This window comes from Rattus norvegicus, chromosome 7, assembly GCF_021556685.1.
Source record: "Rattus norvegicus strain SHRSP/BbbUtx chromosome 7, alternate assembly SHRSP_T2T, whole genome shotgun sequence".
In the NCBI taxonomy this organism is placed as follows: Eukaryota; Metazoa; Chordata; class Mammalia; order Rodentia; family Muridae; genus Rattus; species Rattus norvegicus.
Window position 1 is genome coordinate 32647757 of NC_141540.1, and position 16502 is coordinate 32664258.

At 43.4% G+C, this 16502-nt stretch overlaps 1 protein-coding gene across 35 annotated transcripts in view; it reads right to left on the reverse strand.

Moving 5' to 3' along the window:
- Mybpc1 (myosin binding protein C1) overlaps nucleotides 1-16502 on the reverse strand; it is an 85598-nt gene that overhangs the window by 18076 nt on the left and 51020 nt on the right. For all 35 annotated transcript variants that reach the window (NM_001100758.3, XM_087557861.1, XM_087557868.1 and 32 more), the window contains 7 exons: nucleotides 14685-14847; nucleotides 12731-12837; nucleotides 12061-12194; nucleotides 9112-9271; nucleotides 5410-5514; nucleotides 3836-4024; nucleotides 2503-2637 (listed from right to left, as the gene is read on the reverse strand). In NM_001100758.3, the coding sequence (NP_001094228.3) occupies nucleotides 2503-2637; nucleotides 3836-4024; nucleotides 5410-5514; nucleotides 9112-9271; nucleotides 12061-12194; nucleotides 12731-12837; nucleotides 14685-14847 (993 nt within the window). The remainder of the gene's footprint in view (nucleotides 1-2502; nucleotides 2638-3835; nucleotides 4025-5409; nucleotides 5515-9111; nucleotides 9272-12060; nucleotides 12195-12730; nucleotides 12838-14684; nucleotides 14848-16502) is intronic.

Consider the following 16502-nt stretch of genomic DNA (forward strand, 5'->3'; position numbering starts at 1 on the left):
CAAGGAGATGAGCTGGGGCAAGGAATCTGGAGTGGCTGCCCCGGGAACCTTGGCCTTTCTCTCTCTCTCTCCAGCCCTATCAGAACTACAAAGGAGGTTTGGTAACTTGACCTCCGAGAGGGCATGTAGATGATAAACTATTACTTTGAAAAAAAGATACATCTTTCAGCAAATGGTCTGCTTGCTAGTTTCATAGTTAAGACTCAGTGGATGGGAAAGTGGAATAGAGAACGGGGAAAAACACAAAAGAATAAAGGACAGATGTAAAGGACAGAATAAAGAAAGATGGAGAAAGATGGGAGGGGAACAGGAGTAGCCCATCTCTTCATGTCTGAGCTACTCTATCTCCGGGAATAGAGAGAAGGATGCCTGAGGGTGGGGGAGGGAATATGGAAGTTGTTCAATAATGCGTGAGGTATATTTTAAGAAAAGGATGAACTGGAATGAAGGAAGAAACACAAGAGTAAAACGCTTCAGGCATTAAAAATAAAACAGAAAGGCAGAATGATAATAAAAACGCACACAATCGTATACAAGACTTCTTTTATGGAATAAACCTGACATATCCAAAAGCATTCAACACTTGAGAAAATTAGTTCTGGAGAATTGCAGCCATTAAAAGAGAATGAAGAATCAGGCAGCCACATTAAGAAAACAAGGAGAGACAAGGAGAAAGATAGACGTTATGAAAGAGTTTCCATAGAAAGCTAATTCCGACATGTTACGTGGCAAATATATACAGAATGACCGTGTACCTATACATATGTATATCCTGATATACATATGTATCTACACAGACCACACACAGATGACGTAAAATACAGTTCGTTGTATTTTATCTAAGGTGGGTAACATCAAAATGACAGCCATCTATCATTTTGCTGTATCTTCTTACGTTTTAAACCTATCAGAAAGAAAAGAGTAAAGAATTTGCTCCGTTTCATTCACATACAGAAGGTTGTTCAGAAGCCTCGTGACATATAAGGTTAAGAGATCCTACTGGCTGGGCAGTCTGAAAAGCAGAATGGAGCGCCCAGGACAGCAGGTGCAAATAAGTCATTCAGATATGCTGGAGGATTTTCTTGTTGAATTAGTCACAACACCCGTTTCCCTGCCTGTGTTAACCCTGGGCCCTTTTCTTTTACAATGCCCCCTCCCCTCCCCGCTGGTTTTGGATCAAGGACCTTCTGAAGCTTGGAGAAAGCATGGCCAGTGGAGCGAGGCTGAGTAAAGAGACGGATGGGTGGCATGGGGTGCTTCATCCCCATCTGTGCTTCTTCCTGAGTGGCAACTCTCCCTTCTGCCAGGGATGCAGTGCACGCTGGGATTTCAACATTTTCTCTCTGTTAAGTTTCTTCTCCACAGTGATTTTTTTTTCCTCCAGGGACATCCATCAGTGTTTAATTCTTGATTCCCAAATGTATTGTTTCTTTGCTTCATGGGGAACTTCACTGTTTGACGTCCAAAGAATGGTTTTAGAGGTTAATTCTTGGCCTTTGTTTTGTGGGACCTCAGTAAGCTTCTTTGGAGGGGGTCTGTTTGTTTACCATCAACCAGAGAGGAACCTGAGTCTAGAGCCAGTCCTTCCTTCCTTCCTTCCTTCCTTCCTTCTTTCCTTCCTTTCTTCCTTTTCCTTCCCTCCTTCTTTTTCCTTCCTTCCTTCCTTTTTTCTTCCTTTTCCTTCCCTCTTCCTTCCTTCCTTTTCTCTTCCTTTTTACTTCCTTTTCCTCTCTTTTTTTCTTTTTCCTATTTGGGATAGAACCCAGAGCCTACTACACTCTAGGCAAATGCTCTATTACTGAGTTATACGCAAAATTCATTTTCAAATTTCATTTTCTTCTGGTCATGGCAGTCAGGAAACTAAGAGCACTAGACAATGAGTGAGTGCCACACCTTTTTGGTTTTGGTTTCCTGTGACATTTTTCTTTCTCTCTCCTTTAATTTAATCAGGGGATTCTTTAGAGTCTTTTCTTTCTCCTCCAAAATTTAATTTTCATATACTCAAGCCTTGAGGTAAGTTATGGCCACACAGTGAATGCTCCATTCCCTCTGGGATTTAAACCTCTCTCCTTACAGTTAAGAGTTGATTTTAATGATTCCTCTCTTTAAGAAGGAAGGAGATGCTCGTTGGTTGGCTAAATATACAGTTTCTTCCCCAGTGCTTGCCCCTAAGTAGATGTCCACTCAGTGTCACACTGCAGCTGCACCCAATATAGAAATGTTTGTCCCCAAATCTTGCCAAAGGACCGTCGCCCTATGCTAGCACAGTGGTGATGCCCAGCCTTACAGCCTGATTAAGGCTCTTTTTCCTTTTCAGCATCTACATCCATAGCATTATATACTAGAGGGATTTTACATTCACCTACATCTTAGAACGACGACCTCTGGCGTGGCGTCATTCTCCGCAAGAAAAGCGACGATTTCCCAAGGAAGACCAAAGAAAGCGAGGCATATCTCACCTAGCGATGGCGGTATTCACTGTTAACGCCTAGATGTACTTACTTCCTTCAAAGCAATACTCTAGCACATAGCCATCTAAACCTGCAGCACCAATCTGGTCTGGGGGCCTCCACTTCATTGTCACAGAGGAGTCGGTCACGGAGTCGACAGCCAGAAGAGTTGGAGGGCTGGTCACAGCTAAAAAGATAGGATTCAGAAGAAGCAGCAGCTGTGAATATGGAGCTGGGACAGAGTGCCCTCGAAAAGACAACTGGGATGCCGCTAAACCATACATGTGGAAGCTCTGGGTCTCACCAGGACTCACTGGGAATGCCCAGAGCATGACCACATATAAGCCAAACGTCTGACTGACAAGGGTCTGGGAAAGACCGCCACACTCTTCCTCCAGTTTGAAACGTTTGTACGAGAGGCTGGGCAGCCAAAGGGACTTAGAGGAATCAGTTTCAGGGTTCTAATGACACAGAGTCAAATTACCCTAGCCCTATAATTTTAAATATTTGTCATTTTAAATTACGTGTACACGTGTTGGAGGGGGCTAGGGGCACATACATTCAGGTGCCTGCCATTCCAAGGAATCATCAGATTCCCCCAGAGTTAGAGAACAGGCAACTGTGAGCTTGTCCCACGCAGATGCTGGATCCGACCCAGGTCCTCTGCAAGAGCAGTCCCTGCTCTTGATCACTGAGCCGTGTTCCAGCATCCTTAGACTTGTACTTTTGAAGCAAACTCTTATACTGACATTCCCATTGTTTCTCTGGGTGACAGCGCTGGTTGTCCTGGAACTCACTTTGTAGACCAGGCTGGCCTTGAACTCTCAGAGATCCATCTACCTCTGCCTCCTAAGTGCTGAGATTAAAGGTGTGCACCATTATGCCCAGCTGAATTTCCCATTTCTTAACACTTTAATGCAGCAAATTAGTAGAGACAGCTTATCTTCAATTTGCCTTCTGTGGATATTTTATGGATGTTTCAGAGATAAACTTAAGATGCAGCCATAAACTAAGGTGCAGTTATAAAGCAAAGAGGTTTGTTGTCAAATGTACCCTTGGTCTATGATACTTTAGGAAGGAGAATGGAGAACAGTTACATGGACAGTTACATGCTACATGTTTAGAGCCAGGAGTGGCAAGGAGAGCCACTCGCAGCTCCCGCTGGAGTTCTGGAAATGAATTCCATGACCTACATTCTGAATGGTCAACTTCTCCAAAGTCAGTTTTGAAGTTCTTACAATATTGCCCTTAACATGTCTGGCCTCCTTACCCACCCCACCACTCTAAGAAGCTCCAGGTCCAGCCCAGCTTAGATATATATCGGAGGGGAAGCTGTAACGAGCTGGGGCAGTGATGTCTACAACAGAGGCATTCTCTGGACTCACCCAAAGGAACAAAGGGCTTGGAGGGCATACTGGGCTTGGAGATGCCAATGGCATTGACCGCAAATATGCGGACCTCGTAGGCCACCCCTTCAATCATCTTCTTGGGCTCAAAAGTTGTCTCTTTGCAGAGATCAAAATTCAGTCTCATCCACCTGGAGCTTTGCTTCTTTTTCCTCTCAATAAAGTATCCTGTAGGTGAAAACATAGAGACTCGGGTTGCTTTTGTCTTGTCTTTTGTTTCTCTCTATCTTGTCTTAAACTTTACGGGACAGCTGGTCTCAAAATTTTGTACATTCTAAGTAGACTGAGTAAAATAGCCAAACGCAGTTATACTTTAATGCACCCTATTCCACTAGTTATTAGAGATCAGATGATGCAACTGTGAATTCTGTAAATTACAAAGGAAATAATAGGAGTAGAAAAAAAATAAAATTTGTACCAGGAAAAAAAGGAAAATGAGTCAGAGACATACAGCTCCTAGCAGCTTAGTCATTGTTGTTGAGGAATCGAGAGCCAAGAGCCCAGAAGGTTATAGCAATGGGAATAAGAAGAGACAAAAAAATTGGTTTTGTGAGTTTTATTACTATCTATAGAAAAAAAATTTCTCCATTAAGGAAGCAAGTTCTCTTAAGAATTTAATGATAAAAAATTCCTTTAGGACACAATCTATGATGGTTTAGAAAATGGCCCCCATTAGCTCATATGTTTGAATACTTAGCCAGTTAGTAGAACTGTTTGGGAAGGATTAGGAGGCGTGGCCTTGTTTGAAGAAATGCATCGCTGGGAGTAGGCTCTGACGTTTCAAAGCTTATATCAGGCCCAACTCCTGGCCTGCTGGCTGCAGATCAGAATTTAAAGTTTTCTGCTACTGTTCCAGTACCAAACCTGTCTGCTTCCCATCATGATGATCATGGACAAACCCTCTAAAATTGTAAGCAAGCCCACAATTAAATGCTTGCTTTTACAAGAGTTGCCTTGGTCCTGGTGTCTCTTCAGAGTAATAGAACATTAAATAACACAGAACCCTGTGTGTATGATAGTTACTGACCAGAACAATGGGAGTTAGACTTGGAGCTGTCTCAGAATTAGTTGTTGAGTGAAAAACAAGCAAGAAAAAGAGATGGTCAGGGGACATGCAATAGAGATGGTCAGGGGACGTGCAATGGAGCTGTTCAAATCCCAAGAAATCGTAGAACATCACAATAGATATTTTTATTTCAACAGTTATTTGAAGCCATAGTATATGGTATAATAAGCACCATCTCTTACTCCTCTTCCTTGGCAGTACTAAGAGCTGAGTGCTCCTGTTGAGTACTCCTATTGAGTACTCTGGTTGAATACTCTGGTTGAGTACTCCAGTCGAGTACTCTGGTTGAATACTCTGGTTGAGTATTCCAGTTGAGTACTCTTGTTGAGTACTCCTGTTGAGTACTCCCATATGCTAGGCCAGGACTCTACCAACTCAGCAGACCTTGTCCTAGATTTAATTTCCAGAATGTATTCTGTTCTAAAATGCTTTAAGAGAATGCTAACTGCACTGGTGGTAACCTTCAGGCTGATCAGAATGTGATTACCTAAAATTGGAGACCCTCCATCATAGACAGGAGGCTCCCAGTTCATGATGCACCAGTCATCTCCCACTTCTGTCACATTTGGTGCCACCGGAGGATCAGGGATATCTGTAGTAGACAGAACAGAAAAACAGGGATTTGGGTGAAGAGTCAGAACCTGGTACCAAGTTTTGGATTTATTTTCTGAAATACATTTAAAAACTAACTTGGACAAAAAGTGAATACAGGGTAAACATGTAGTGACAATTTTGGTTTCATAACATAACCCCAGTTATGTTATGTGGATTTGGTTTTGTTTTAATCCCAGGTGTGGGATTAGAGGCTGCATCACAGCAGGTGATTATGATTTGACTTGTGCTCTAGCAAGGGAGTGGCTTTTAAAGCCCAGTTGCAGAGAGTTTACATTTGGAACTCTGGGAACTTTTCAGAGGGTATAAATGCAAGAGCCCCAAGAGGGACTGGGGCAGGTGTGCCATCTGAGGAGGCTACAGCTGGTGCTGGTTCCTGATGCTGCAGTTTGTCAAATGGTCCTGAGCAAAGAGATAAGAAGAAACTGAATATCCTGATGGTAAAGACTGCACTTGCCTCAAGGAACTTGACACCCCTAACCAACAGGAAGTAGTCTAAAGAAGTCTATGACACCTTTTCCCTCTAACGTTCTCTCCTATCTAGTGTTGGGGGGTTGGGTGGAGTAAGGGTTGGGAAAGGTGGTAGATAACATCATTCAATAAAGAAGTTCTAACAAATCATGCCTGCATAAGGGGAAGAGCTCAGTGAAAATAAACTTAACAATATCTACAAATCCTTGAAAATCATCATATTTAAGCAAGCATTCCATGTGAAACCAGACACTCCTGTTCTTTACTCTGAAAACTCAAGAAGAAATTAGCACCTAAATGTTAGATATAGGCTTTTGTTGTTGTTGTTGTTGTTGTTTTAAATTGGATATTTTTTATTTATATTTCAAATGTTATTCCCTTTCCCGGTTTCCTGTTGTGGTTTGCCCTGGAGTTATCTGTATTTTGATACTAATTCTACTGCCCCAAAGATGACTGCTTAGTCACTACTCAGGACTTAGGCGACTTCACCAGAACCTTCTTCCCATTTAATTTGTAAAATACAGGTGAGGGGCAGGTACAGGATAGAAGGAGGCCTGTCATTGGATGAGAAAGAAGGATGGGCGGGAGAGAAGTTTGAAGGAAGAGGAGGAGACAGGAATGGAGAGACAGGAAACAGAGAGTAGCCACAGCAGAGAGAACATGGAGGTTCCATTCTGTGTATTTACAGGTTGTTATTGATGTTCTTAAGGGATAGATGTATACTGGGCTTTGTATGTTTAGGTGGGCAATTATATCTTATCAACTGTTTTAAACGTTACTGTGATGTGTGTTCTTTTATGTGACAGTTTGAGTGTAAGGGAGTGTGGGGCGGCTGGTCTGGGCTGCCACAGAATTGGGGGATGTGTGTTTCTGGCATGGAAACCTGCCTTGGGAACTAGATGGGTAGAGAGATCGCTGCCAGGCTCAGAGAGAGGCCTTCAGCAGTGTGATAGGGGATGGAGCAAAGCGGGTAAGTGGCTTTGCTGACTGAGAATTAAGATATCTAACAGATATCTTGGGGCACTGTACTGTGGATCTAGTGGGGGATAAAAGACAGCATTTTATTTTTTATAATTTTACAGCAACACCTATCCTATCCCCCTCCCCTTCTATAAAGATGGTACCCTCCCCAACCTTCCCCACTTCCTGCCCCTGACATTCCCCTACACTGGGGAATCCAGTCTTGTCAGGACCAAGGATTTCTCCTTCCATTGGTGCCCAACAAGGCCATCCTTTGCTACATATGCAGCTGGAGTCATGGGTCTGTCCATGTGTACTCTTTGGGTAGTGGTTTAGTCCCTGGGAGCTCTGGTTGGTTGGCATTGTTGTTCATATGGGGTTACAACCACTGTCAGCTCTTTCTATCCTTGGATATAGGGTTTTTTTAATTACAAAATTAACTTCCAGTAGAGGGATACCAAGGACTAATTATTGTTTATTTTATATCATTTAGAAGATTCAAGATGTTAATTGGAGGAATTCAATTCAGAAATGGCAAGACACTATGTTAATGTATAGTTAAGCTTTTCATAAAGTGACTACTTTCAAGTCACATTGGAATAATGGTTCTTCAAGGAAATCTAAAGTGAGAAGAGGTGGGTAGAAGAATCTGGAACACTAATAGTTAGCTAGACCCAAGTCACTGGGTTTGAGCTGAGGAAAAGTGCATTTAGAAAGCTAAGAACCGGGGCTGGAGAGATGGCTCAGAGGTTAAGAGCACTCACTGCTCTTCCAGAGGTCCTGAGTTCAAATCCCAGGCTCACAACCATCTGTAATGGGATCCGATACCCTCTTCTGGTATGTCTGAAGACAGCTACAGTGTACTCATATACTAAATAAATAAATCTAAAAAAAAGAAAGCTAAGGACCAGTGCACAAGGTTACCATCCCTCGAGGGCATGGTTGATACAGGAAATTAGCAATTGTGTTTCAGTGACTTTAACTGGTGCCCAAAAGCAACTACCCAGAACTAATGAGGTCCTGGGTCTCAGAGGAGAACCCACTACTGGCCTTCAACTAAGTCAGTACAATTCCTAACTGCATTCTAACTACTTGTCCTTATGTCCACAAATTAGTTCTCACAATTCAGCAAAGAAGACTTCTCTTTGCAATGACCACAACTGTTCAAAATGCAGAAGAGCACGGGATGCCCAGCACCAGTTGATACAGCTACAACACAGGCCATAACCCAAGACTCTGGGAGCCTTGCAGAAGAAGGGCTGGAGATATTCTAAGAGCTGGAGGGCCAGGGCATTTGATGTGAGATTGTGTCTCCTAGAAAACAGGGAAGCTTTGTCCATGATATGGACAATATGCTGCCCAGGCAAGATTCAAACAAGTAATACACCGGTAAATGTGCTAACATGGAGGGGGAAATCTCATGAGGCTTCAGCCATACACAAAAAACTATACAGGTAACTAAGAGATGCTGAGGGTGGGAGAAATATTCTTCCCCAGGGATGAGCCCCTAATTGGTTATCCAGCTCCAAGTGGTCAGTCTTGAAACCATACAGGTTCTCTCTCTCTCTCTCTCTCTCTCTCTCTCTCTCTCTCTCTCTCTCTCTCTCTCTGTGTATGTGTGTGTGTATGTGTGTGTCTCTCTCTGTGTGTCTCTCTGTCTCTCTCTGTCTCTCTTTCTCTCTCTCTCTCTGTCTGTCTCTGTCTCTGTCTCTGTCTCTCTCTCTCCTCTGTGTGTGTGTGTGTGTGTGTGTGTGTGTGTGTGTGTGTGTCCATGAATTTGAGAGGGAGTTATAGGGCATGGGAGATGTTGGATGGAGGAAAAGAAAGAGGTAAAATAATATAATTATATCTTCATAGCAAAAAAACATTGTAAAAAAAAAAAGACTTTAAAGACTTTTGAAGGGCACCCAAAGGGAGGATGACTTTGTAGACCTATAACCCGTAGTCACAAACACCCCTAACTATTTACTTCTTCCAATGAGAAGTTCTCTAGAGGAGAAAACAGAGGAGAAAAAGAAGAGGAAGGAAGGTAGCACAAAGAGAAAATCAACAAAGGTAGGAAAAGAGAGATGCTGGTTGGTAAAACAAAGCTACGTGTGGTTTGCTCCTGTCGGAGTCTCAGAGGCTTGTTCCCTGGAGAACTTACCCACAACCTTAATCTTGATGCTTGCGTGTGCTTCTCCAGCTTCATTTTTCAGATTTATGTTGTACACACCAGAGTCATCTCTCTCTGCCACGTCAATGACCAGCGTGCTGCTGTCGGGGTAGGATTCTGCCCTTATCCGACCACTGCCCTCCATGATAGCCTGACAAGGAAGAAGCAAACCCAGAGTGATGGACTGACAAGAGCCCCTCTTGAGCATCTGAGGAGTGCCCGAGAGCACATTGTCAGGACCCCAGTCAGGCAGGCCCAATCGCCCAACATCCACACTGTCAGGTCAATCTACACAGAAGGAAGCCCAGACTTCATGTATCCAAGGCCACACTGCTGAGAAGCAGAGAGGCAGAGGGGGGTGGGGGGTGGGGGGGCAGAGAGGCAGAGAGGCAGAGAGAGGCAGAGACTCAGAGACACAGAAAGCCAGGACTGGATTCAAAAGCCCAATAACTAGAAGCTTTCCTAAGAGAAAGCCGGGGGACAGAAAAATACAAGGGTAGAAGTGGTCCTTTTGGAACAAGAGCCTCGTTCTGTAGAAAATTCAAAATACACAACTTATATCAGAGACTCACGGTTCTCATTTGCATGGACGCCTTGAAAAACGGGAAGACATTGAAAATGCTTGGAGTGGGGAAACTCATCTTTTATCCCAGCACTCTGGCGGCAGATCTCTCTGAGTTGGAGTTCAGCCTGGTCCACTTAGCAAGATCGAGGCCAGCCAGGGCGACATAGTGCGCCCTTGTCTCAAAAACCAAACAAGGCAAAACACGAAAACCAAAAAACATGGCGGCGGCTGGTGAGCGGTTGGAAAATGGTGCAAGAATAATCTTTCACTCTGTTTAGTATGAAGTTTCCATTTTTAAAAGATTTATTGGGGCTGGGGATTTAGCTCAGTGGTAGAGCGCTTGCCTAGGAAGCGCAAGGCCCTGGGTTCGGTCCCCAGCTCCGAAAAAAAGAACCAAAAAAAAAAAAAAAAGATGTATTTACTTTTATTTTATGTGTAGGTTGTTTTGCCTGCATATGTCTATGCAGTGCCCCTGAGGGTCAGAGACGGTGGTGTCAGATCTCCTGGAGCTCGAGTTACATAGTTGTTAGCCGCTATGTAGGTGTTGGGAACAGACTCCCGAGGCCTTTGCAAGAGCAACAAGCACTCTTAACAACGGAGGCTCTCAGCCTCAGTTTCCACTTCAGATAAGGATGTGGAAGAATGACTGATCTTAAGTGGCAGAGAAAAGCTGAGCCTTCCGCTGTCCTCTTCCATTTTTCTGCTGTGTTAAATTCTTAAACCACTGAGCTACATCCTCAACCTCCGATTTCCTGAGCCAGGTGCTCACTACATAGCCCTAGGTGGTCTGGAACTTTCTCTGTAGACTAGGCCAGCCTTGAATTCACAGCCATCCTCATGCCTCTGCCTCCAGAGTACCCAGAATAAAGGCATGTGACACCATACTGGCTGGAGAGACCCGGGGCTTGATCTGAGCAGTTTTCCACTCGGGTGCATGAACTCCTGTCTCCTTGTGCTTCCTATATGAAAAAACCCTAAATGGTCTTTAGAGTCCCTGTAATTGAAATATCAACTCCCCCAACCCCCAGGAGCCCAAACCAGGGCCTTATAGGTGTCAGGCAAAGGCTCTATATGTAAGATCCCCTCACCCCCACCCCCACCTGCTGCCACCACCACTGGGGAACTCCCCCAGGGCAGTAAGGAAGGCAGTGTGGGATACCTCACCTATTGTCATATCCTGAGCCATTGCTTTTCATAACTTGACCCAGTTCCAAAGTCCAGAAAGAGAACTATTCACATAATTTTTTTAATTTGAGGATTACTCTATGTGAGAGTTTAAGCTGGATTCCCGAGGTTCCGGTTTTTTCTGGAAGTTAAGTCTTTCATCCGGTTTTTAATTTTCTTTTCCCAGCAGGAAGCCAGGGATTGCTTAACCTGAGACACTTTTAACAGCCCCTCCCCGACTCTTCTGTTCTCTCCTGGTCTACGAGCCCTAGCGCCAGTGGCTTTCTAGGCCTCCCACACATTAATTAAGCTCCTTCTCAGTCCTTGGACCGTGGTGCCTACTGGCCTTCAGCAGATCACTTCCCTTCAGAGTTCATGGACGCCGTTTCTTACTGTCAGCCGTGGAGGCTCTGGTGACTGTCTGCCCAGTTGCTATCACAATGTGCTCTCGGGTTTTAGTTATTTAATTAATTAATTAATTAATTAATTTTCGGGGAGTGGGGGTTTAAAGACAGGGTCTTTTTAGGTAGCCTTCGCTGTCCTTGAATACTCCTATCTTACTCAGCATCACTGTTATGGAATGGGACCCCATGACCAGCTTATCATATCCTGTAATTTCCACGGCACTTTTTCTTCCTGCCCCATGACATCCATGGAATATAAGGCGGGACTATGTTCACACATCAGAAAATCATGCTTAGCCAAATAAGTAGGTGACTAGAAATAAGAAAATAAGTGATTAATAGATTCATCTGAAAATCAGCTTTTATTCTCTTCTCAGAGGAATTATACCTGTAATGAACTTTTTTGTGGGTTTTTTTTTGTTTGTGTGTGTGTTTTGTTCTCTCTCTCTCTCTCTCTCTCTCTCTCTCTCTGTGTGTGTGTGTGTGTGTGTGTGTGTGTGTGTGCACTCGTGTGTGTGTGCACTCGCGTGCGTGCTTAGAGACAGGGTCTCACTCGGTAGCTTTGACTGTCCTAGAACTCATTATGGAGGTCAGGCTAGCTTCCAACTCACAGAAGTCTGCTTGTGTTTGTTTCCAATATTGGGATAAAAGCCATGTACAACCGCACCTGGCCGTAGCTTACCTATTGATCTATGCCTCTTCCCTGCACCTGAATCACAGGAGAGGGTTGGCCCATGTGCATGCCCCTGCTTGTGTGTGGCGTTCATGGGTGAGTGTTGAGCGCGAGAAAATGCAAGTGTAACAAACCTTATCTGCTCTGCTCCAGATGGCTTTGGGAGGTGGTTCCCCTGTGACGGGAATCTCCAGACGAAGCTTGCTTCCGGCAATCACTGTCACGGTGTTATCAGCATCCAGGCCGTCAAGGATGATCTTGGGAGGGTCTAGAACAGTCAGCAGGGCTTTTGTTATCCCTCAGACATTTTCATTTGGTATTTTGGCTAGAGACTGGCTACTGATAAGCATTGGTAACAATCAGTTTTTAATCTGGGTAAAATATGTATATATATATATATATATATATATATATATATATATATGGACATAAGGATATTATGAATGTGTGTTTTTATATACATATAAAATTTCAAAGGAGTTTTAAGTCCCAGAAATCTATTTGTGATCTGTGAGAGCCCATAAGCTAAAGTTCAATATCTATATATCTATATATCTATATCTATATCTATCTATATATCTATATATATATATATATAAGTCCTCATGGCAATTGGTGCTTGGTACCCTATAACACTGCTTCTTGTCATATTTACAAATCAACCACTTATAATGAATACTATAGCAACTGATGTCTCTCATAAGTCATTGTTTCTCATGCATTAGAGTCCAAGGTAAACAAACAAGTAGGCCGCTATACAATAATTCTTTTGATCTACTTCAGTAATTCCTGTGGTCTACTCACCGATGACGTGAACTTTGGCAGACAAAGGAACATTGTAGGCATCTGGTGTAAACACATATTCACCTTCGTCTTCAATGAGAGCATTGGCTATGACTAACTTGTGGATCCTAAAGGAGGAAGAAAAACATATGTCACTTTGCAAGAGTGAGAATATACACACCGCCCAAGCTGAAGAGACACCTGTCCTTTATTCTTCACCTCTTCATAGAGGAGAGGGAGAAAGAGAGGGACAGGGTGTGGGGGGGGGCAGGGTGGAAGTTTATTCTATTTATTGACCCAGGTCAGATCTGGTTTGGATTATATGAGAGTATAGTCTCTACAAATATGACCTGTTTATTACGTGTGCAAGTGTCTATTATTCTTCTTCCTCATAACTACAAAAGCAACAAGATCTAGCATCTTAATAATGTTGCATTTAAATATAGAAGAAAGCAGAGAGGAGAATGCTGACTTTGGCTGTGTACACCAAAGAGTAATCGTTCTTAAGTTTATGGGCCGTGGATCAGTGAGGATTGGATGGGGCCAATGCATCCTTTCCTTGTAAAATGTCAGAGGAGTGTGCAGTTTAACTCTGGGAGGTGGTGGTGCATGCCTGTAATAACAGCACTCGGGAGGCAGAGGCAGGCAGATCTCTGTGAGTTCGAGGCCAGCCTGGTCTACAGAGTGAGTTCTAGGACAGTAAGGACTGTTACACAGAGAAACCCTGTCTTAAAATTTTCTTCTTAAAAAAATGTATGCAATTTGGGGATAGGGGTGTGGCTCAGTGGTACATTAACTTAGCACATATGAGGTTCTGGGTTCAATCCCCAGCACCGCACATATACTGACATAGACACACATATGAAGGACATAAGGATATTATGAATGTGTGTTTTTATATACACATAAAATTTCAAAGGAGTTTTAAGTCCCAGAAATCTATTTGTGATCTGTTGTGAGAGCCCATAAGCTAAAGTTCAATTTCTTGCCTTAATCTTTGCTCAATTCTAGGCAATTATGCGTTCCCATAATAAAACAAAAATAGAAGGAAGGTCATGTGATAGTTGTTATTATTAAAGGCTGACCATAATTATGGTGTCAGGGTCTTATTTTCTTTTCTAAAGATTTACTTTATTTTATGTGTATGGGTATTTTGCTTGCGTGTCCATGTGTCCTGTGTGCATGCAGTGCCTGTGGCGGCCAGAAGAGGGCATCCGATCCTTTGAAACTAGAATTAAAGATCGTTGTGAGCCACCATATGGGTGCTGGGAATGGAACTCTGATCCTCTCAAAAAGCAACCAGTGCTCTTAGCCACGGAACCATTTCTCCAGCCCCATGAAATGAGGATCTTAATTGACAGTTATTTGCATTCTGTGATCAGGCAACGAGTGCTATAAAATAGAATGAGTGCCCTGATAAACTCTGCAGAGAAGGCTGGCATTATACATGAAGAGCAGCAGAAGCAGCAACAGACAACAACATGTATGCTCTTCCCTAGTTACTTTCCTTTCACAGGTTAAAGCAGAGGGAACGCCATGGTCATGTCAACTCAATGGGTCCTATTTAAGGGTTTGGTACTATTCCTCATTATCTCGATTTCTACAAAGTCGGGTAAACAACATCGGTTGAGCAGAGTAGGGTAGAAGTTCAGCACGTGACTGCTGGGTCTAAACCTACGGCTTCTCGACCTCTTACTGAACATTCGGACCAGCTGGTCATCTGTCAGGTCTTCTAGAATGCACAGTCACCCCTGTAACCACGTGTTTAGATGGTGCACCTGATAGGTTTTACATGATAAGACCATAGTGTGAGGTGTAGACAGAAGATCTTGATCAGGATGTGATTACAGCAAAGCCATCACCAGCTCTTACCTGACTAGAGATAAGCCATCTCCCTGCTCTCCAGAGAGTCAGTGGATGTGTCACTTAGGAAGCAGGAGAAGTGAATGTTGACAAGCCCACCTGGCTTGCTTACCTTCCCTTGTGAACGACCTTCAGACGTTCCCCCTCCTGAACAGGGAGTCCATTTTTTGTCCATTTTCCTGGTACATTTTCAGAGATTTCACACTTCAGGCATACTTCTTTCCCAAGTTTTACAGTCTGATCAGTCAGAGGCGTTGTGATCTTTAGAGGTCTCACTGCAGAGATAAGGAGGGTTACGGATCTGTGCCACGAAACTCCAGACAAGCTAACATGGTAGCATTTCACAGTGCCCTGTCAGAGAGTCTGTAACGCGTGCTCCGAAGGTGGCAGACTGTTCCAACGCAGATGATGTAACCGAGCAGAACCTAGCATGGCACCAGTCCCATCACCTCAAATATCCACGACGAGATTCCATGCTCATCCATAGGATATGAACCACATCCACTCAACCTAAGGCTATAACTGTTCACCTGACTTCAAATAATCCTCATGAGACTTCGTGGTGCCCTTAAAGCTACAGGCATCCCAACACCATGCACAAGCAAGCCTCAGGACCCTTTCAAGGTCAAGTGCTGTGTTTACCAACAATTTATCGGGTGTGGGGAGGGATACATGGTACGGGTTTTTTTTGTTTGTTTGTTTGTTTGTTTTTTTGTTCTTTTGAATGAGGTCTTTTTGTTTCTTTTTTTTCATTCTTTTTTTAAAATTTATTTTTTTTATATATGAGTACACTGTAGCTATCTTCAGACACACCAGAAGAGGGCATCAGATCTCATTATAGATGGTTGTGAGGCACCATGTGGTTGCTGGGATTTGAACTCAGGGCCTCTGGAAGAGCAGTCGGTGTTCCTAACCACTGAGCCATCTCTCCAGCCCGGTCTTTTTGTTTCTTAAAAAGATTTATTTGTTGTATTTTATATGAATGGGCATTTACTTACATATATGTATATATACCATGTGCATGCCTGGGGCCCATGGAGGGCAGAAGAAGGCATCAAACTCCTTGGAACTGGAGCTACAGAAGGTTCTGAGCCACCATGTGGGTATTCCAATTGAACCCATGTGGGTCCTCTGTCAGAGCAGTGCAGGTCTTAACAACAGAGCCGTTTCTCCACCCTTTATTTTGTTTTTAATGTATGCCTAGCAGAGCATTTTTGGACTGTAATAACCTGTCTTATTTATTTATATAAACCTTTTGGTTATTAACGCACGTTTATGCAGCATAATAAATTTTAGAAATACATAATCTCGTGAAGGTAGAACTGATTCCAATTACTTTCAGTGGATATAAATGTCAGATAAAACGCAGCCTATGGGGTTTGGGGATTTAGCTCAGTGGTAGAACGCTTGCCTAGTGAGCGCAAGGCCCTGGGTTTGGTCCTCAGCTCCGGGAAAAAACACACAAACCAAAAAAACTAGCCTATGGCCAACACACATTTTTATATTAAACTAAAATGGCCACACTTCTGTGGATCGTAAGAAGCATGTCGGGATGATTTCTTTTTTTTTTTTTTTTTTTTTTTTTTTTCGGAGCTGGGGACCGAACCCAGGGCCTTGCGCTTCCTAGGTAAGCGCTCTACCACTGAGCTAAATCCCCAGCCCCGGGATGATTTCTTTTTAAGTCTGTGATCATATGAAGTGCAGCTGGACCAACAAAGGAGTAAAGAGGAAAGATGTGCTCTGCATGTGTGAGTAACCGTGATCACGGCATCCTGCTGTTTTCATTTTCGTGGCAACTGCGAATAGACTCTTGTCGAGAAACCGCTGCTTTAAGAGGCCGTTTGGACAAGAAGATTAATTCTCTTAGGCTTTGGAAGCCTACCATCTGCAAACAAGCTCTTTAACCGAGAGTTCCCGGTGGCACCCTAGG